This window comes from Ambystoma mexicanum, chromosome 5p (genome assembly GCF_040938575.1).
Source record: "Ambystoma mexicanum isolate Mex_15411 chromosome 5p, UKY_AmexF1_1, whole genome shotgun sequence".
NCBI classification, from domain to species: Eukaryota; Metazoa; Chordata; class Amphibia; order Caudata; family Ambystomatidae; genus Ambystoma; species Ambystoma mexicanum.
The window spans coordinates 1,322,830,442-1,322,853,699 of record NC_090930.1 but is presented as its reverse complement, the minus strand read 5'-3'; the positions used below and the strand labels follow the sequence as shown (position 1 = coordinate 1,322,853,699).

The window sequence follows — 23,258 nt, the reverse complement described above, 5'->3', positions numbered from 1 at the left end:
CAACTGGGTGAGCTGGTCTGCCCACTGGTTGGCCCAGTGACACTTCCGAGATGGCTTACTTGCAAGTTTTGGAGGAAGGTGTCGAGAAGAAGTGTCTTTGCAGACCTTCTAGGATGATCAGATGCAGAGGGGTCCCACGGGACTACAGCTGGCTCAGGGTGCCAACCTTCCAGCAGGTCACCAGGGGTTCCTCGACTCAGCTTCGTAGTTGCAGGATACTTGGATCCTTTCCTTCGTTCAGTGAGAACTCAGATCGACATGGTATGGGTGTTTTTGACCTCCTCTTATCCAAATTTCCCTTCGCACCAAAACGAAGAGGACCCAATGGGAGATCTGCTCACAAACACACTCCATACATGGATCAATCACGGACCACGGTGGTCCCAGTCATTCATGGCACTCCAGACTCTCTGCAACCTAGGATGTGCATTAGACTCACACACACAAGGCATGTAGAAGCCTGCAAAAGCATTGCGTTTCGCAGGACAATGCATGACCAAATAAGGACTGACCCGGGTTGACTCGACGTGGGGAAGGGGCAAGATGGCCAAAGGACAGGACAAAGAACCTCATGGCATGGCCATTTTGGAGCCAGGCCACCTATTTGTGCCGAACGCGGTTAACATGTCGGGAAAGGGTTAAAAATAATGCTAAAAGATAGCTGCCACCAGCCCTGTCCATGACACATCTGCACATCTCACAAAAAGTCCATCGGGAGTATCTAGGGCCTTTTGAAATGGCTAAGAGACCCAAGACAATCGTCCTCTCTACCTGTGGTGTTCCCCAGGGATCTAACCTCTAGCCCAGGCTTTTCAAACAATAACTGGCAACACTTGCCCACTGCATTGCCATTTCCTGCTCAAATTTCCAGTGCTATGCTGACGACAACTCATTTTCAGGCTGCCCTCGGCCACCTCCTCTCCCCCTCTCTGACTGCCTAACATTCAAGATTGGTGTGCCGCCAATGATCTTTGTCTGAATGCCAGCAAGACGGAGATCTTCCTCATCAGCACACCTTCACCATCCTTTCCCCTCACTCTCGGGCCGACTTCCCTTGGCCCTCCTCCTACCCCCATCTGCGAAGCTAAGAACCTCTGGGTCATCTTTGACTCCACCCTTTCCTTCTCCGCCCACATCTCTGAGGTCTCTAAAGTCAAACTTCCTATTGCACCTCCTCAGAGGTACTCTGCCTTTCCCTCTTTCCCCCAGAAGCTCATGGTATCCCAAGCTCTGGTTCTCTCTAGGTTGGACTATTCTAACAACCTCTTTCTAAACCTACCTGCCTCTATTCTCCGCCCTCTGCAACTCATCCGGAACGGGACTGCAAGACTTGTCCTTGGCCTCAAGCCCTGGGATCGGATCTCTCCAGCCCTGAAATCTCTCCATTGGCTCCCAGTGGATGCAAGGATTAAATTAAAAACCTATTGTAAAGCGTTCAGCCTTTTGGACAGTGATGGCGCCCTCAGGGGTTACAAAGTAGATGGATAGAAAAAAGAACCGAAAATAAGTTCTAGCCGGCAGGGATGCTGCAACTAGGAGTTTACTCAGAGGCTGACCTGGGCAATGGGAAATCAAATTTATAGAAAGACCCCAGAGTTGTGCTTCTCTGCTAAATAAAATAGATTCAGGTTCGTATTTTCAAAAACAGATCAAATTTTAAAGCATAACATAAAGTGCTTGTTCATTACAACAAATAATGGATAACTGAGGAGGTTATAGTTGAATTCACTAATGGGAATAATAGAACTTGTGGAGATAAGGCTCAATGATTAGTGTGTTCATTTAGAGGTTTCTCCAGGATTCTTCCGATTTGCGGTCCATAGGGAAAAATTGCTGCGAGTCCTTATGTGTCGATTGGAGGCTCCCAAGGGTATATGATGATTTGAAACTCCCAAGGCGGAGATTGTGGGGTCTCCAAGGGGAATTTTAGATACAAAATCCTTATGGTTCCATTGATTAAATTATTGTTGAAAAAGTCCATAAGTTTGTTAATGCCAAGTCCTCGACACGTGTTTCCCCACTCAAAGCTTTTGGGTGGTTCTTCAGGAGGTAGAGTGATCTCTAGAAGGAGGTCTGTTTCAATAGGTTAGTAATTCCAATTTAAATTTCCATTAAGGGGATGGAAGGTTGGTTTCTGGAGAAATGTTTAATCCAATGGGTTTAATAATGCTGTGTTGATGATTACAGTTAGGGTTTCCATTGAAAGGATGGTTGAAGTTTATTTATTTATCTTACCTAGAAAATAAAATTGCAGTAATGTGTTTACTTTCACACTCTTAATGACAGATGAAATGGTTCAATATGCGCAATGTGTACTTACATGAATATATGTCCTTCTTGTCTCAAATGATGGTACATTATGATAATTAATGTGCGTTGTCTCCGTTTGTTCTCTATTTGTTTCAATTCAAAACAGGTGATGGATTCATACAGTTGAGAAACAATTATGTAACAGGGCACTGTTGATTGGATGTAACGTTTTCTAACCTTTTCGGTTTAATATCTTGACAATAGATGAAAAATTTAGACTGCCTGGCAAAAGATATTTTCTAAACACTCTAGAGTCAGAGTGTTATTTTGACAACTCCCTGCTGTGGGCATGTTGGTTAGCATTGGGCAAGAAAATGAACATTTAAACTATGGTCAAAAGTAAAAGAGTGACTCTTAATAGTGGGTCTTACCCAACCAATTTTCTGCTGCTGTGTCTCGATCCGGCTGGAAGGTCCGATTGCCATAGTCAAAATGATGCAATGGCCGTCTTAAATACCGTGCAATTGCGTCATGACGCCAGCGTGATGACGCCATTCAACTGCGTTTTGGTGGCCATTTTAGAGGATGGTTTTGTGAAACGTGATTTATTGCCGATCTAGTGTGTGTTACAGATGTTTTGTTTTAAATTGTATAGATGGGGAATACCTTGGCTACTTACAATGTGTTGACTGCTGAAAGTGTGTTTTTTTTATTGATTGGTAATTCGCTGTGGTGTTGATTACTGATATAGTGTGTGATAAGTAGAGGCTTTAAATATCAGTCTAAAATTTCAATCAAATTCTATTGCTGTGAGTGACGACTCCCTGTCACTAGAATGTTGAAAAAAATACCATGATAGTATGTCATTTAATCAGACTGTAGTGTAGTAGGTGGTGGTTCTATGTCAATGTTCATAGTAGAGATGAGGAAGAGATGCTCTGTGCCTTATTGTATGTTTTTTTTCTTGTGTATGAGTTGATACAAAGTAGACTGGCTAGAGAAAAAGAAAAAAAGGTGGAGGAAAAAAAGGAGGGAGTGGAAGAAATGGTCAAATGATGGGACGAATGTTATGAGGAATAAGTGTTGGTATGGATAAGTGGAGGGCATGAGATGTACCTATAGGAAATTAAATAGTTTGTGGTCTGTGTTTAATCCAGTATTGCACGTGTCCATGCGGCAAATCCAAAAACACCAATTCTAAACCCTCTGCATTGTCCATGAGGCTTTCTGGGGCCTGGGTCCAAAATACCTTCATTTATCCCTCCGCAAATACCTCCCCTCTCGAGCTCTTCGCTCCTCTACCTACAACTCCCTCAGCGTTAGTCGTTTTTCAAAAAAAAAAGCTGTGGGTAGATCTCTCTTCGGCTGGGGCCTCCCTCTGGAACAGCCCCCTGCCACTCTAAAACTTGAGAACCATCTCCGGTCCCGGAAGCACCTCAAGACCTTCCCCTTTTCTTCTGTCTTCGCTCCCCCTCTCCCCTGCTGATCTGTGCTCTCTTGGCACCATGCACCTGGACACCCTCTGTCCTCCGGGTCCAGGTACCTGCTCAGCCTGCCACACTCCCGCATTGCCTCCGGGCCACCCCTTGCACTGGGGTCTGTATCTGTACCCATACAGCCCCCCCTTTTTTCTTCCTGCAATCAGACCTACCCTGTCTGCTACCTTAAACTTAGCCCTTGCAAATTGCTGGCTGCACTACCACTGTTTGTTGCCTTCATTATATATTTATTATTTATCTGTTTCTCCTCTGTTTCGCACTTTCCACTTCTCCCCCCCTTTCCATGCACTTTTCCCCTGCCCCTCTCCCATGCACTTGCGTGTTCTCAAATGTCACTGAGCCTATTAAGATCGCCGTTTTGTTCTCCCCCGTTCCCCTCCCTTGCCTTGTCGCGCTCTGAAACACTTGTGTACGAGCGAAATAGAAATAAAATAACAATAAAGTGTGCTGTATGGTAAGATACACTGCACACTTGTTGCATGTTGTAGAAAAGTTGCAACATTGGAAAAGGACTAAGGGAAACAAAGTCTTCCAGTACTGACTGTCTTAAGGGCATGTCAGTTTCCCCATTAAAAGTGAGCAAAAGCCCAGAGGAGTGCAGCTGAAGGCTGTGCTTCTCTGGCAAAGTCAGTCTATGGTGTCTAAACAGCAGCAAAAAGTTTGGGGGTTTACACATGGAGGGACAATTACATACAATTATGAAATCTTTCCTAACAGTTACCATCTGCCTATCAGGCCTCATGGTATGCCCCACTGAGACTACCTATTGCTAATTATGCATTTCCTGTGCCAAATAGTGTTGATTCTATACTACCCTGCCCAAAATGGGCGATACTACAGCATTGAATGTACATGTCCCAATACCCTTAGCCAACACCACTCTGCCTGTGACTGATTATGCCTTTGCTACTACCCAGGATACCACACCACTGGCACCTACACCACCACTTGTCACATTGGATGCCACACCTGCTCCAATTATCATCCGGAAGGCCCTACCAAATACTCCCCTTAGTTGCGCCCTCATCAACACCCGCTCTCTTCCAGCCCACGCCCTGGACATCAGGACCCAATCACCAGTTGCAACCTTGATCTCTGGGTAATTAGTGAAACCTGGCTTAACAAAGCGTCCGGCCCAGCCCTGGCCCTTGCTATCCCATCAGGTTACACTATCTTAGGGCAGGACTGGCCAGTCCAGAAAGGTGGAGGGGTAGCTCTCATATCGAAAGAGACCATCCTGATCAGAAGGATGAAGGGGAACTAGGCTAGAATAGCGATTATCTTCTTCTTAAAGCTAACCCCTCCCCTAACTGCACCATTGCCCTCCATATTGTCTATCGACCACCAGGGCCAGTCTCGGACTTCCAAGATGCCCTTATTCATACCCTCTCTGATAACCTAAAAAAGTCCACCAAATCGATCCTTCTGGGAGATCTCAACCTAGGTCTTAACGACCCCAATGACTCCCAAGCAGCCTCCCTTAATAAAGCCTCATCTACCCTAGGGTTCATACAGGCCATTACGGAGCCTACTCACATTAAAGGACGCACCCTTGACTGGGATGCCCACCATAACTGCCCTCTCGCTATCACTGACATTTCCCCTATTCACTAGTCTGATCGTCATTCCATTTGATTTGATCTCAACACCACTAAGGGGTACCCCAAGCAAGAGACTCCCCTCCCCCGGCACTCACCAGAAGTGCTCGTCAACTCACTGAGGAAAAGCTCACACTACCTCTTGGTGCCTGCCCTTCAGCCCACCTTCTCCAGCAACCTGGAAACTCTTGCTAGTGCTTTCAAAACCATCATCTCCCAAGCAGTTGACGCCATCGCCCCACTCACCCTAAAGAAAGCTAAGCACTCAAATGCTTGATTCTCCCAAGAGCTTCTTGAGCTACGTTCCAGGAAAGGGCAGCACTCGATTGGATAACTAACCCTAATGACTCCTCCAAGCTCGCTTTTAAGATTATCTCCAAAGAATATAAAGCCACCATAATCAAAGGTAAAGCCACCACTTTCAACACTAAGTTATCAAATGCTTTATCAGGGACCAAAGACATTTTTGCCATCTTCATAGAGTTGGAAACACACATTCCCCCACCCCCAACTCCCCTCCGCTGACCCTCCATAAAGACGAAGACTGGTGTAATAGTATCCAATCTGCTATGTTTGATAAACCCAACACTCTTAAAAATAAAATCCTCGCCCATCAACAGGCACTTAGCTATCAAATATCTAACCTTCATAGTAGCACTTTGCGTGACTCCACCCCCCCCCCTTTCAAGAAAATTAGCTAACCATAAGTCATGGCCCTCAATTCCCTTTGCAGTAGGATGGTTTGATGAGACGCCTGCCCGGCTCAACTCAAAGATTGTGCACCCACCCTTGCCCCTTTCCTTACAGCCTTCATCAATGCCTCCTTCACAACAGGCCATGTCCCAACTGGCTTCAAGGAAGCATGGGTACGTCCTCTCCTTAAGAAACCCACACTTGACCCAACTGTCCCAGGGAACTACAGACCCATCACCATGGTCCCCTTTCTATTAAAATTCCTCGACAAGGCAGCTTATCTGCAAGTACAAAAATTCCTCGAGGCGAACAACCTTCTCGGCCTCCAGCAGTCATGCTTCAGTCCTGGACACAGGACCGAAACAGCACTCTTAGACCTCAAAAACCAAACGGACGATTTCAGAGACACATGCAAACCGGCGCTCCTTCTGCTCCTTGACCTGTCGGCAGCTTTTGATTTGGTGAACCATAATACCCTTTGCCACCATCTCTCTTCCGCTGCCTATTTCTCCCCTAAGGCCATAGCTTGGATCACCTTGTTTCGCCAATAAAGGGTCATGAAAATTTTGTCTGACTCAGCCTGTGCCTACCTGAGCAACATGAAATGCTGAGTCCATCAGGGCTCCTGCATCTCATCGACCCTTTACAACCTGTTCACGAGGCCATTGTTCAACATTCTGGACGTGCTGGGCATCACATACCAATTATGTTGATGACACGCAGGTCCTCATCCCCCCTCACCGGCGACTATGAGTCAAGACATGAAAACCCTCAACTCCATCTACTCCACCATGGATGGCAGAAAACTTGTGCCTTAAATGTGAAAAAACCCAAACTTCTGCTAATTGGATCACCTGCAACCCTTAAAAACTGGACAAACAATACAGATCCTTCAAGATTGACAACATGCCAATCTCTGTATCTCAAGCTGTCAAGACCTTGGGTGTCTACTTGGACTCCAACCTCTCAATGAGCAGGCAGGTCAACACCATTGCATCTACAGCAGGCTACTATTCTAAACTGCTTAACACAGCTAGACCTTTTTTGTCAGAACAGAATTGCCTCACTATAGCGAGAGCAATAACTGGGTCTCGGGTGGATTATTGCAACGCCCCCTTAGCAGGGACGTCCGCTAAAAACATCAGTAAACTACTAACTGTCCGAAATAATGCCCCAAGGGCCGCCACCGGCACTTCCAAGAGGGATCATGTTTCAGAGACAAAGGAAGCAGGTTCACTGGCTCCCTATCAAAGAGCGGATCGTCTTTAAAACGCTCGCCCTTACGCACAAATGCATCCATAACATGGCCCCCCCTCTACCTTTCTCAAACAATAGCCAAACTGATCACAGCCAGACCCACAAGAACGGCTTACACCAACCGAATCTCCACTCCTAAGACCCGGAGGATTCATGCAAGAGGTGCCAGCTTCCCTGCCATGGCCGCTACCCACTGGAACAAGCTACCACCTCACATTAGAAGTATCAAGTCGCATTTAGCCGTCTGGGAAGTGATAAAAACTATGCTGGTCGTATAAAAACTGAGCCCTAGGCTGCATGTTTCTCCCCTCTATGTGATGTAATCTTCGTTGTTACTGTAGGATATACTAACCTGTAACCACCTATGTATGTGTCAGGCAACACGCTCACTGTAACCATGAGCAAAGTAATCTTTCTGCAAATAAGACACTCTTGCAACAGCGCCTCGGTGCCCATGAGCTTTACAAATCCAAAAAATAAAACAAATAAATGTGTGGTAGGAGATTGTGTTGTAGGAGCTCCTATCGTAGGTGGACATAATGGAGGAGCATGTATTGGAGGAGCTAGTGTTGCAGGAGTACTTGCTATTGGATTTAGTGCTGTAGGTCCACATGTGTACATTGTGTAGAAGCTGCACAATAATTATTAGCTTGTATAATGTAGATACTCCACACGTTCATGGACATTTTGTACAGAAGCACTAGATTTGTGAGTGCGTTTAATGTACATGCTCTACATTCTTTGTCCCCCCCTGACTCCTCTCTACCTCTCCCCACCTATCTTCTACCCATCCCTTCCCCTCCCACCTTCCTCCTCATTCCGATGACCTCATACAAGAAGCTGTAACCACCTAACGGTGTTATACTTTCCCTTGACCTCCCGTCCTACCCCCCCTTTCCCCACCTCCTACTGAGTTATTGTTCCATATACTGTACCACTGGTTTGTTTCAATTTTGTAATTATGCTTCTCATGTAATGTTATTCTGTAAAGCGCTATATAAACTCAATAAACATACATTTTGGATACAATGTGTACATACTCTACATTTCTTGTACATTAGAAGCATGTGCCATATAATCTTGCGCCCAAAAAGCTTGCGTCGTAAGGGTGTGTGTGTCGAAGGAGTGTGCGATAAAAGGGCATCTTGTAGAAGCATATGTTGTAGCAAAGTGTGTCGTAGGAGCACATCTACAATAATGTATTTATTTATTTTTTTAAGTACATTTTTATTTTTTTTTAATACCCTGCGGCGGCTCCCAACCACGTAGTTTAAGGGAACTGCGGTTGCAAGGAGACAGGGAGTCTGTGGCACACAGCAAAGTCTGCCCCCAAAAGGGGATGTCTGTAAAAAAAAGTCTGCGGAAAAAAAAAAAAATATACATCATGTTTTTCGTGTAAATAAACTTCACTTTCTCACACTGACTTTTTGCATTCAATTTTTTCATGTACATACCGTGTAGGAGTGTGTGGTAATAGGGTATCTCACAAGAGCATGTGTAGTAAGAGTGTTATTAGTGTAGATATATGAAATGATTCACATGTACATGTGGGGTTTAGTGTAAAAAGTACCTTGATTCTGCTCATGAAATATGCCTAATGTAAAGTTGACATTAAAGTCAATCCTGATTTTGTTGTGCGTTTCAATACCTAAAGGCGGCGTCCATAACTGTCACTGTTTGCATTTTAATTAATGTGAACAAGCTTTACAAAAAGGCGAATGAGTTTTATGGTTTCAGCCCTCATTTTCATCTTAATTTTCAGGAGACTACAATTGCATAATGTATTAACTGTAAAACTCCTATGCCTCTTTACACATCGATGTACATCTGAAATATATATAGCATTTGACAATATTACACCACGCCCAATGTCCTGTAGTAAAGTCAGTCTATTAATCAGCTAGAGAAGAGCCTAGCAAGGTTAATATATGGTTTGTGAATGTATTGGGACTCACAAGGAAAAGTGTTGCAAATTAGACATTTTGTTATTGGACTGAACAACGACGTGAGTTTATATCATTACAATAGAGCTTACTGTAAATTAATATCTGTCTAGTCTTACCAGGCTCTTCTCTAGCTGATTAATATAACCGAAAGACTTCACTACCGGACATTGTGCATGGTGTAATATTGTCAGTTAGTTGTAGACTAGGAGAAGGAACTTGAAAAGAAAGCGTTTGTGCCTGGAGCCAATCTGCATGCTGCCTCTAGGTAGAAGTGTGGGAGGATATAGGCAGGTTGTAAAGAGTGCAAGTAGCTTTTGAGGGAGGAAAGGGTAGATGGGAATGCCCAGGAGTAGGCTTGAGCAGTAATCAAGGTTTTGGTCGAGTATTTTTCAAATGCCGAGGAGGTTAATACGAGCAGCAGAGGCAGTGGTAGTGATGGTTGTTGCAGCTGTAGGTAACTATCATAAAGGGGGGATGTGGCTTGACGTAAGGGGACACATCTCTCCGAGGCTCCCGGAGATCCTCTACCGATCCTTGGAATTAAGGGAGAATGCGGGCGATACGGCAGATTAGCAGCACAACCAGGGATGCATGAAGATTTCGTGCACACATCGTGCGCAATGCAAGACGGAATGACGGTCACTAAAGGAAGCTATGGTCTGAGGAAAAGTGAATCATGCACCCGAAACTAAGGGCTACCAAAATGGCGGCACACACAAAAGGTCATAAACTGACCGGGATATCTGTGCGGACGGAGATGGCCGGCACCGCTGGGGCGACTGCTGTGACACTGCAGCACAAATACACCTCATTGGCGGGTGACCAGCACTGAGCTGGAGGTGGCTGGCCATGCTGAAGAGATGAGCGCCGACCTTGGGGACTGCAGCCAAGGGGGAGGGGGGGGGGGGGGAGAACCCTGATTTTCGCCGCCGGGGACACACAGACAAAGGAGGCGATGAACTACTCTGGGCTACATAGCCCATATCGCGTGCGGAGCCGGAGGCAGCCCCGGACGAGTGTGCCCCAGATTGCAGACCCCCCGCCAGGATATAGCTGAGGGGGCCGCTCGAGTAGTTGAACACTGGCCCCGGCCATGATGCAGCAGCAGTGAGAAGCCGTGCCTGGAGGCGGCGAGGGCCGGACAGAGTGTAAGACAGGCGGGCTGTGCAAGCCAGGGGTGTCGGCCCCTGTGAAGGCAGACACCGGCACGAGAGCCCCCCGGTGGGGACCCCATGGAGCAGAGCTCCGACTGCAGCGCATCAATGCGAGGTGTGGACAGAACGCAAGGGATGGTATCCCCAAGCGCAGCGGCTTTCGGAGACACAAGGCAGTGAGTAGAAGCAGCGGAGGTGACTCCGGAGGGGGGAAGCTGCACAAGATCCCCCTTGCCCGGGACGGAGGCTGGACTGCTGGAGGCGTGTCTCAGTGGGAGACCCATTGGGAAATTAAAAAAAGAAAGGAAGAAGATATGGAACTAAATCATCGAGACCAACAATAATAAGTATAAAGACATTACATTCCAGGAGTGTGGCGCATGGTGCACAACACACATAAGCTGCCTGCATGGGAGTGAGCACAAACGTAATACAGAGAATGCGATTGAGGGCATCAGGAAAGCATGGCATTCTGGTCTAGACTACCGCTGGCCATGATGGGGGAGAGCGGCGTTTCTCAAAATGGTCGTCCTGCCCAGACTCTTGCACTTTTTGTGAATATTCCTTACCTGATTCCCAGATGTTTTTTTGTGATACTCCATGGCATGTGCAGGGGCTTCATATGGGGCAACTCCAGGAATAGGGTGGCCCTGTGGAAGCTACAGAACACTTGTGATAAGGGGGGCATAAACTTGCCAAACTTTGAACTGTACTACTTGGTGGGACAGCTGTTGTATGTGGCTAGATGGCTGACTTAGGAAGACTCAGCGGAAGCCAGGCTTCTGCAGGGTGACTCAGCCCCATACTTTTTAAGAGAGACAGTGTGGATGCATAAAACTAAGGTGGTGGGGTTGGGGAGACTATTGGAGTTGGGCTGGGAAGTATGGCGCAAAGCATGGAAAACGGTTCGCAACCCCGACTCGCCCTCTCAGCAGGTCCTGCTGGTGGCTCTATGTGGGGACAACCCCCAACTGTTTGAAGTGGTCCGCAGGTACTGGGAACCTGTGGGTATAGCCACCCTCGGAGATATGTGGCAGGAAGGGGAAGTATTAAAATTCCAGAGGTTGCAGGAGGAGACAGTGGTGCATAGTGGCCAGTACATTACATACATCAGGCTCCTGAAAAGGTTAAGGGGAAGGTGGCCTGAGACAGCACTGGCGGAAGAACCTGATGCCACCCTGGAAACAAATGTATGACATCTCAGAGGGTGGACACAAAATATCTAGGATATACGAGCTCTTGAGAGCTAAGGCAGAGAGGGAGCCACCACAGCTGAGGCAGGACTGGGAGGAGGAGATAGGGGAACCCATGACAGATGGACAGTGGAATAGAGCTCAAAGATACCACAAGAAGGTGTCCCGGAATGCGAGACTCCAGCCGATCCAGCTGTATGTCACCCATAGGGATTACCTGACCCCTGGAAGAATAGCCAGGTTTGGTGGCTCAGCCATACAGAAATGCCCCAGGTGCGGAGAGGAGGAGGCAGGGTTGCTGCCTATGTTCTGGGCTTGCCCAGAGGTACACAGATTTTGGGAAGAAATAAAGACGAAAATGGCTGGCGGGGGTGTGGTGCTGGATGTGGGGTCTGCTGGGGCATGCATGCTTGGAAATTTCCCCAGGCCGCGTAATTTAAAGCATATCAACAAAATGAAGGATCTGGCCTGTATCCTGGCCAAGCGCAGGATTGCAATGAGTTGGAAGGCTGTCCATAGGCCCAGAGTGGAGACATGGTGGGCGGACCTCCTGAGATGGGCAGAAGCAGAAACTGCGGTTTGGTTTGAAGCCGTCACCGGGGGGGGGGGGTGGAGGAAGTGGGCCCCCTGATAGCCTGGAGGCAGCTAGTGACTTCAATGGCAACCTCTCACCAGGCCAATCAGGAACAAGAGGACTCAGATGGGTTGACAAGTACTGAGATTCCCGAAAATACTTATATAGATGACCCTGTTGAAACGGCTCGAGTTTGTGGGGAGGGAGGGGGGGGGGGGAGGACGGGAAATGTATAATTTGCTGGCTTGACATTGATTATGAACGTCCTAAAGTTGTAATGTTTGGAGTGCTGTTTTTGGAAAATAATAAAAATTGTTTTAAAAAAAAAAAAATATATCAAAGAGGACATGAAGACTGGGAGCCTTGGGTGAGGGAGCAAGATGGTGAGGTGGGAAGGAGACATAAGGGGAAAGGAGAGATGGTACTGGTATTCTAAGTCCGGGAGAAAGAGGACTTCCGTTTTGGAAGAGTTCAGCTTGAGGCAGCGTTGAGCAATCCAGGACAAATTGCAGCGAGACAGTTCATAATCTGTTCAGAGATGGCTAGGGTGAAAGCAGGAAATGGGAAAAATATTTCAGTGTAATAAGTAAAAAGGCATAGTGAAAGCCAAAGTATGAGATAATACTCCCTAGTGTAGAGATTCAAGGAACGATCCTTGGGGGCGCCAGCGGGGAGCACGGAGGGGGGGGGTAGAGGTTTACCAGTTCCAGGAGATTTTATAGGATCAACCCAACACATCGGAGGCAAGAGCAGAATTGCAAAACGTTCTGAGAGTGAGCAGGAGAGGGGAGTGGTCCACAGCATCAAAAGCATGCATGGTTAGAAGTTGTAAGCATTAGAGAAAAAGTTGGAGACATGCATTAATGTGTTGTGGGTGCCAGCTCTGCCCAACATGGAAATCAATCCATCCCGGAGACTAGCCCTGCCTGGGATGCTGCATAGAATTATGATACTATCTTTACCCAAGGAGCACCATATTCCAAAGACCATCCCAGATTCAAAAACCTATAGGAGATTAATACATACTTTCGATGGCACACACGGTGCATTTCATATGAACAGTTTACATGCAAATCATTTAATGAAATATAACGTTTTGTACTATCAGGGTTACCTGATCCGTCGGCCAGCTCTAGCAACCGGCGAATGTATTTAAGGTTAAGAGAACAATTGTTTTCCCCAAGTCGAATTTATAAATAAATCTGTCACTGCATTATAGGAAAACAAAATACGACTGACACGATTGTTAAAGTGCAGCAACTAGCTGCTGCAAATCACCCAGACAAAGCAAATTAACCGTGCTTCCAAGAAAACGAATAGCCTATGTGACAAGTTAAAAAAATAAAAATAAACTAATGGTGTATTTTATGTAAACTTAGACTAATTATAGATATCTTAGGAGCTGCTTGCAGTCTGTGGCAGCTGTTACCTGGAACAGTCTATTATTCATTTCCACGACGAGGAAGGAGGAGGAGTTTGTCTACAAAAACACCTTCCCGCCGCGGAGCGGCCGCAGAGCTGCTTGCAGTCTGTGGCAATCCACAGCCGTCCGCAGTTAGCAAATAGCTGGGGAAACCAACCACCATGTCAACAAACTGCTGCGAGGAGGAGGTACACTGGCTACATAGCCAGCGTACTGGCAGTGAAGACAGTGGGATAGAACATTGTAGCCCCCGAAACATTGTAAAAGCATGAAGAAACTGGAACATACAGACTAAAGGTGCGCCTCACATCACCACCCCCACCTCTACCCCCATCCCCACCTTCTAAATCTGATAGATGTGCACTCCAAGTACTGGAGCTCACCATAAGGAAAACAACTGGAGTTGGAGAACAAAGACCTACAATATCGCAAGAAGCCTATCACAAGAAGCCTCCCTACAAGAGTCAAGAGGCTGTCCAGTAAACAAGCTACTTACCAAAGCGGCAGGCCGGATGATGTCTCATGCTCCGCTGGCGATGGTAATACATCAGGCGGGCGTCCTGGTTGCCAGCGAGGAGGGGCTCGGCTGGGAGAGTCCCGCAAGTGTTTTGGCCTGGCCTGGAGGCGTAGGCCGTAGAGGTCGACCCCTTAGATGATGGGCTTGGGGTGGAGGGATTGAGTTGTGAGGCAGAGCATTGGCAGGCCCCTGTAGGGGTGGGGCTGGCCGCTGCCGCCTTACTTTCTCTAAACTCTGCCCCACCGTCAAAGCCAGCGCAGGACGCAGAAGAGCAGGCACCATCAGTGAGTGAGGGGGAGTTAGGCTCGGCGGCCTCCCGCGGCAACGGCAGGACTGCTGAGCAGCCGAACTCGGCGGAGGAGGAGGGTTTCCATGGCCAGACGCTGGAAAGCGAATCAGCAGCACCAGGAGCGAGGGAGGGACTCCCTCGCACCGTGGGGGAGGGGTGAGAGCCAACAGTGAAGGAGACACGCCGGGTCTCACCACAGAGCGGGACAACACCATCAGAGAGGCGCCCTCTGTGAGTTTAGTTTTACTAATTTAAAAAAATCAGAGATCAGACCCATTGCTAAAACCTCCAGGGTCACCAGAAATTTCAAATGCCGGAGTAGTCAAAAGAGAGCCTATAAAGATAGTCATAGAAGTCCACCCAGTAATAACAAGGGCGGACTTGAAACCTCCTCCAAACACTCCACAGGTCTCAGCTTCGCAGAAATGGTCCCAGGACATCTCGTTTGAAACGACTGAGGACTCCAACCTTGACACGGATCAAGGAGAGACCACAAAAAACAGGGGACTCAAAGAGAATTTTGTTGGATAGCAAGGAACAAATAAAAAGGACATGAGGAAGAACACCCAAAAAGTAGGGTGGGCTTAAAAAAAAAAAAAAAAAATTTAAAAAAAGAATCACTCACAAAAGCTCCACAGCTACTGGAAAACAAAGAGGCCACAATCGACCCATCTTCCCAAAGTAGGAAAAGAAGGAGGACTCATAACACTCCCATCAGTGGGTCTGCGAAGTGTCGGGAAAAAAGGGACGCAAATAAACAAGCGGGAAATCAAACTTCTGGGCCCATGAAAGGGGCTTTGGAAAACTTTTTTCATAGATGCACAAAAAAGCCTGCAATTAACAACAAGATATCGGACTCAGAGCTACTAGAAGGAACATTAGAAGCATCGGAATCTACACAACAAACTAATATGGGAAACTAATCCACGGCAAACAAATTATGGACAGATACAAAGCGCCCAAATTAACCACTGAAACAGAGAAAAGATGGCACTTTGTAAAACACCCAGCAAACAAAGTGTCTGAGGACACTAAACATCTGAGCTCCCCACAATTATCTCAGCCTAAACAAGACATGAACAGAAACTTATTACAAACCAAAGGACCCTCAACAGGAATGCATGATCACGAGACACTAGGAACACTCAGAAAGGTAACTGTAGGGGAGGGTACTCCGAGGGCAGCACCAAAAGTGGATGGCCTCTACTTAAACTCAGACAAAGAAAAGCAGGCAACAGAGGAAAAACTAGTCACAGATGGGCTTCTGGAAATATCGATCTATGAGCCAACTTCTAAATCAGACTCAATTTTAAAACCAAAAGTGACCTACGAGAAACAGAGTGCAAGAACGGAACCACAGGCAACACAAACATCACCATTCATTTTAAATTCTCCACGGATCCAAAACAAATTAAGCGAAATGGGAAAGGGTGCTGGAAATCAAACTCCCAACAACAAAAAAGGGACCTATTCACTATAATGTCTTGACGATTGCACTCGCCCCACTTACAAAACTCTATGAGGCCTTAAACGATACATCAAAGGACCTGCTGACCATGGCGGCACTTGCACGAACAAGACTATCCTCCCTGGAAGGGTAGATTACTTCGAGAGAGCAAAATAAACCATCTACAGTGGAAAGAACCACGCAAACAGGGCCCATACAGAGGAGGGCTCAGGAAGAGTCACCAACTCAAACAGAACAAGTGAAACCAAAAACATATCAATTCCTGACTCAAAACAACAAAGCTCTGTCTGAAACACTGAGCAGGAGCCAGTCAGTATCAGGACAACAAGAAATAGCTACACAACTGAAGGATCTGGGCCCCAGAAACCATGGGAAAACACCACACAAAAAGAAACAAGGGTTGACTGCTGTAATCGGAAGAGCTCAAATCCATCAACCTATCCTAGAAGAGAAATATCAAAAAGCAAACTCAACCCAAGAAACAAAAGACAAAATGGATGTATGCTCCAAGGGACAAAAGGCCTACTACAAATAACAAGAGACCCCCCCCTGATTGAGGACACCCCACAAGCAAAACCAAATGGAAATGCCTGTTTGGCTTTACAAAAGCCAGGGGTAAGGGAAATAGGGGAGAAAGATGCCACATCGAAACAACTGGCTGCCATGTTCGAAGACAAAACCTTTTGAAAAGGAATCTCAAAAATAAAAACTTTGAGTAGAGACTCCCCTATCCACGAGATTCCGCAGCACGACAAATCACCAACGGAATTGGAACTAATGGAAATTGCACTAAACATAACTCAAAATTCGGGAGTGGACATAGACCAGGATCATATAACAAAAAGGGAACGGGAAACGAAAATCAACCGGGACCCCGGTTGGGAATCCAACTCTAGGAGGAACAGGAAAAAAAGAACCATCCTTGATCCACACTGGAGGAATAAAAGGACAAAGCAATGAAAAAAAAAAAAAGCTCGACTGACGAGAACAGAGGAAACTACTAAAACCCGCGCATTTTTACTAAAACTAGTACGGGGAAAAGGAGGCAAAATTCTAAATCGAAGATAAATATTGGCGGTTTTTCACCAACTACCTTCTTTAAGAACACTAGGCGCGGACGAAAATCAACTGAATCGTGTTCAATGATGACAAAGCAACAGACAAAGTCTATCTACATATAACATCACAATAGACAAGGAAATCATTAAGAGAAGCTAGAAATAAACTAAAAGCCCTTGCCCTCGACCTAATGGAAGTGGAGCACGATGGGCGCGAGGAGAGAAAGAACCTGGACAGAGTAAATGGTAGACCAACTTCTTCCACCCGAACTGAGTTAAGGTATGTAAATAGAAAAGAGAAACGAGTCAAGCGACAAGGCTCTTGGGAGAAAATCATCGAAAGTGGAATCAAAGAGAAGACCTGACTACCGCCAAATTCAATTCAAAGAGGTCGTCGCTCTAACAAGAGAAAATACAAGATCAAGGAAAATCAAACAAGAGCAAGAGAAACAGGAGTACAGATCCATCCCTGCACGCAACAGTCAAGAGGCTAGATTCCAGCACAAATGAGAGCCCATAAGGGAAAGAAAATGGAACAGAGAACTCTCTTTGGAAAAGGAGAGTGTCCCTCATGGGCCGCAGAAAAATTGGGATATCACCATAGAGCAAAACAGACCTAAAAGCAGACACAGGACTCCAAACTAAGACAAAACCTGATAAATAAGTAACTAAAGAAATGGGGGTGGTTACTGAAAGCATTGGCCTACAATCAGAGATCCTAGCCACAAACAGGTCCACAACTTACGCTGGAGACCAAAACAAAAATTATAAAATAAAATTTAAAAAAACACTAGCATAACACCAAATAAAATTATCATGGAACACTCAAGGCTTCTCACATCTTACAAGGGCCTTCAGATGAAAATTTGGGAGAGTTTGACATATGTGCCTCCAGGAGACCTTGGTGATGCAAAATCCTGCTATCAACGGCTGCGAGATTGCCTTCTCACCAGCAATTAAAGGGCTGCGGGGTCGTCCGAGGGCTGGTCTCCTATGTGCGGTCAGAACAGAAAGCAATTTGGAGATTGAAAGGATCTGGCAATTGTGATTCTCCATAGAGGAAACTCAATTGGAAAAAAAGAAAGGAGAAACAAACTATTATTTGTTGATCAATCTCTACTGGAACTCAAATGAAGTTGGGGGACACTGTCTATATAACAAAGATTGAAAAAGTACTAGATGATGCCTCCCAAGAGTAACCACACAATTATATGTGGCAACCTGAATGCAACATTCAACTGTATCGATCTAAAGGAGGACGCCAAAAGCTTAACAAAAGAAAAGTCTGACCAACATAGAGGTACACCACCCATATTCAGACCCAAGAGGTTTACAGTGGGCTCTAAGCATGGACGCTAAAGACCTACACAATTTACACAGTGTGATATCAAAATCCCAAAATAATTTACCAACGTGGTAACATGAAAACCGCAAAGCAAATGTAGACCATATATATATATATATATGTCTCAAGGGACCTGTTGCCAAGGATAATGGCATTTGAAGTGGTGAGAACTGTCCATAGTGACCACAGTCTTTTGCAAACAGAATGGGTCTTGGAAATCACCCAAATCCTCCCAGCAGAGAAAAAATGAATTCTAATTTAGAAGTCAACATGGTACGAAACACAATAGGCTAAATTCAACGGCAATAAAAGAAATCACAGGACGATACCAACAGGTCAGCTTGCTGATTCCGGATTACCATCCTCTGCTAATTCCATATCTTCAAAGGACGGGTAACAAGCCAGATACAGCTCATTGCCACTGAAATGACCAAGTGCTAAAAATGAAAAGGAGAGCAGTGTGGTTAGCAACAAGAAGAGCTAAAAAAGATTCCAACATTGGCAAACATAGCAGCAGTAAAAGTTGGCTAAAATCTTATCAAAGTCAATCTATACCAACAGGACTCAGAACAAATGCTATCGACATTAAGTGGGAAACAAGCAAGAGCCTTTTGGACACTAATTAACACAAAAGGAAGAGAAACACAAGATGCTATATCAAATCATGTGCCACTTCTCAAAATTGTTTGAACTTCCAAAGGCTCTGTCCACTGTTCCAATAAAGAAATCAAAAAAGGTGGGACGTGGACCAGATTACCAAAATGGAAAACATTGCGAGCTCCAGGCCCAGATGGGATCTCAAACATAGACCTAAAATCAAATGGTGAAGAATGGGCTGGCCGTTCGATCAGAGAAATTTTCAAAATCTATGTAATTTCCCTCGTCTTGGAAAATCGCCAACATTGTACCCATCCACAAAAAAGGCGACAGGGGCGACCCTACCAACTAACGGTCAGACTTTGTGTTTACTTTGTCCGTAGAACTCAAAATGCTCCTCTCTTCCTCCCCCTCCCCCTCACCTGTGTGGTAGTGATCACTGTGTTCTGGGCTGATGGATCTCCTGGTTCTGTAGTCTTTTTCCTTTTTTATTGGACGCCCGTGTCTCCCACGAGAGGAAGCCACAGTGGAGGCCAAGTAAAAGCACCCCGCTGAGACCCCGTTCCGGGGAGGGACAATTATGGGAAAAAGCCTTGTGTGGCAGAAAAGAACCCTGCTGATGGCACCGGAGTCCTCCTGGAAACTGGGCTCTGCAGGAAGGTGTAAGCGCTAAAGACGAGGAGCAGCGTTATTGGAAAGTGAGCCAGCAGCGTAACAGAGAGGACCGTGAAGCTGGCCAAGAGAGGGAGAGAGAGAGACAGAGTGGGAAGCCGTGGAAGGACACAGCGAAGCAGAAGCAATAGAAACCGGGGACAGGCTTAAGGCAGAAGCAACTGGGAAACCAAGTGAAGAGAGCAAGCCAAAGCGGCGGAAGAGGAGAGAAAACAGAGTGTTTCGCAACGTGCGGCAGTGAAGAGCGGCTGACTGCGAGGTTGCAACGCAAGACGCTGCAGAGGAGGCGGGGCTAAATAGGAGCCGCGGAACCCAGGAGAAAGACTAGACAGCGCGAATGTGCGCTGCAGTGTACGTGTAGCGCTTTCCTGCATTCAGTCGGAACCTTGGCCACACACGCCAGGAAGGGACGCGGCATGTGACACTATCACCCAAACGCCCTATTAGACACAATTGCCAAAATCTTTGGGTCCTTTCTCCTTGACAAGTTTAAAGTCATGGGTAGTGACTTCAGAGGGACACGACTCATTTCAAATGGGCTTTACAAAAAATATGGGCACAGCTGCAAACATCTTTATAATGAGCCTCCTAAAAGCAAAAGTCATGGAAGGTGCCCCAAAAATTGCTCTTGCTTTCATAGACCTTTCCCAGGCTTTTGACAGGGTAAATCGGGAAAAACTACACAAGTGGCACTGCCCTGACTCAATCCTGAACCCGATCATGGAACTACACACAGATACGTCAATGAGGGTGAGTTTGAGTGGAAGTGGTCTATTGTCAGAAAAAATCCTCACCTTTTGAGAAGTAAAGCAAAGCTGTCCCCGGCACTCTATAATGCCTACATCAGGGAAATGCAAAAAGAAATCAGAACCTTTCCTCCATCAGTCGGAAAAGAAAAAATACATAGATGGGTCTATGAGGATGATGACTGCATAAACCAGACAGGAGTTGATTTACAGAGGTAACTGCTCAGCCTACAGAACTATCTCCGAAATAATGATCTGGAGATCCTCACTACGAAAACAAAAGTGATGATCCTTGAGAAAACAACAAAAAGAAAACCTAAAAACTCTTTCTCTAGAAGGATGTGCTCAGGAAATGGTAAAGAGCTTCTGATACTTAGGGGCGACTGTTCGACAAGAACTCCCAATGCAGGATTTCCTGTTCATGAAAATCAAGACCAGACCCTCACGGCTCAAGCGAGGAGAATGGATAAAAAAAGTGGACGCTTTTCACTTCAAGCCGCACTTAATTTCTATAAAGCAAAGGTTGTGCCGGCAATAGTCTACGGTGCAGAATCTATGCTGATGATTCCATCGCACTTTGGCAAAAACTGGAAGGCTACTTCTGGAGGAAACTCTTGATCCTACCTTCCTCAACTGCAATTACATCAGTGCGAAAAGAACTCAGCCTCACTGCACTGAAAGGCACAGTGGATTTAAATGGTCTGATGCTCTTCAAACCAAAAACTATTCGACCTTATGCGAGAGGAAATGAACAAAGGCTCCAGTACTATGCTGTGTGAATGGAAGAAAAAAATAATGCGCCTCTTGGAAGATATTGGTAGCTCTGAAAAAGAACTTTACCATAATCCAACAAAGACAGCCAAAAAAACTAAAAGAATGGGATTGGTGCCAGATGTTGGATAAGGCAGAGAAAAAAAATCCTTACCAAACACCTACCACTGAATGTCCAGATCAACCAACCCGTGCCATATCTAATCAAATTTCCTAACAAGAGTCTTCGTTCAGCCTTTTTAAGAGCGAGGCTCAACCTGTCGAAAACCAACGACAAAACAACAGAAAATCTAAGACATTTGCTCACCAGTGCCAGGGTTTGGTCAAAGAGAGAACAAAGTTTATGGGACATCTATTCACTGAATTCAGGCTGCAAAACGAGGATTACTGGTGGAGTGTTTTGATGAATGGCACAACCACCAAGTCAGAAATCACAGTAACAAACTTCTTGGAGAGTCTGAACCTGCACAATAAATGCTAGGCCATTACTCGGCAAAGAACCATTTTAACTGCAAGCAAGTTCACTGTACATCACTTGACTCCAAACTGTGCGTTGATGAAGTAACACTTGTAAAAACTGGTAGCACAGTTAAACCAAGTATAATTAAAAAAAAAAGACATATCTTCTTAATGGGTTACATTACACTTCGAGCATTGTGAAAAGTAACTGTTATCCCCAAAATGCTAGTTGCTAGTATGAATCACTCCCCATGAACATTACGCTCCTCAACATTGCGTCATCCGCGTTCTCAATCATGCATTTCTTGAAAACAAATTGCACTCACAAAAGCAGCTGCCTCCTCCTACACGCGAGAAGCGCATCACACAGAGATGGTGCCAGTGTGGTATAAGTAATTCTGCTATAGTGAAAGAGGCAGACAGAATACCCTGAGGTAAGCTCTACCCTAGAGAACCGTAACCTTTCTGTGGAGTATAGAGTTGTGGTCCAGACACCCCAAAAGTAAAAGTATAGCCGACGGCTGCAGGAGGAACATATAGGCATCAAGGGAAGTGGTGAAGAAAACTGAGCTCGAGAACCAAGTTTTGGGCTGTATGGAAAATAGAGTTGTACCGCGTTGTTGCGAGGTAGTCCTCCCGCTTCACCCTGCTCGGGGCGACACCGCTTGGGTTCCTGGTTTCTCTGACGGTTCTTGCGGTGTCTCCTGCCCATACTGGCGATATCGAGACTCAGGAGATGAACAGGGAGCACTCCTAGAAAGACCGGTGCGTCAGTAAAGGTTGAACTGAGCACACGAGGCAGCAGCACTAAAGAGAGCTGTGCGATACAAAACGTCACCATCAGCAGCAGCACAACTTGAGAGTGAGCCGGGGCGCTCCGCAAATCAAAACACAGGACAGCTAAACCACGTGCATTCACTGACATCCTTAAGGCGGAAGGGTTCATTTATAACATCCGTGGCCCGATTCGCTACAAAATAACGGCCATTTGTAAAAGGCCTTATTTGCTATTAAATTCTCGCTCATACGGAGAAAAAGTTCAATTTTTCATTAATTTTATATAATTTAACAATATTCTTACATCTTATTATTAATGTAAATAACCATTATATGTGGTGTTATTATAGATTATTTGTCTAGGTTTTCCTCAATATATTCTTTATTTTGTTATCGATAACATGTAGGATTTGCTCGATCTATCCACCAAGATCTAATGATTGAATTGGACTTGTGAGTTTATTGTCGTTAGACTTTTTGTCGTTCTTTCTTTTGGGTGACCACCAGCTGTTGAAATATGGGAGTTCGCGTTCACCAATACCGTGCAGCACTTCTAATGGGGATGGCGGAATGATGGCGCTGGTGTTCGGCTGTCTTCGGGCCCACGTCTACCTAGTCGCCCCGCCCCCTGGTGGGCGAGGCTACCAAGTAGGCTTGTCCCAAAGGTGGGCGAGGCTACAGATGCCTGCAGGAGAAGGGCATGTGTGCCGAGAACAGGGGCACTTGGGGAGACAAACCTGATGTTCTTTTCCATAATTTTTTTAAAACATGTTTGCACATTTAAATCTTCGTTTTTTAAAGTGCATTGTTATTATTTCCCAGGGCACCAGATCATATACAAAGTAGCGTGTGATATTAGTCTGCATCTTGTGGTAGGTGTCTCCCTAGACCATCACCTTGTGCAGACGTAATCACATTGTGCAGACTTAAAATGTCAGCAGACGGGCAGAGAGGTAAAGTAACGCTTGAGGG

At 45.9% G+C, this 23,258-nt stretch overlaps 1 protein-coding gene across 1 annotated transcript in view; it reads right to left on the bottom strand.

Moving 5' to 3' along the window:
• Positions 1-22,379, bottom strand: part of NSUN2 (NOP2/Sun RNA methyltransferase 2) — a 1,120,965-nt gene extending 1,098,586 nt beyond the window's left edge. The window contains exon 1 of the mRNA XM_069613723.1: positions 22,123-22,379. Coding sequence (XP_069469824.1) covers positions 22,123-22,350 — 228 coding nt within the window. The 5' untranslated portion in view covers positions 22,351-22,379. The remainder of the gene's footprint in view (positions 1-22,122) is intronic.
• Between the last annotated feature and the right edge of the window lie 879 nt (positions 22,380-23,258).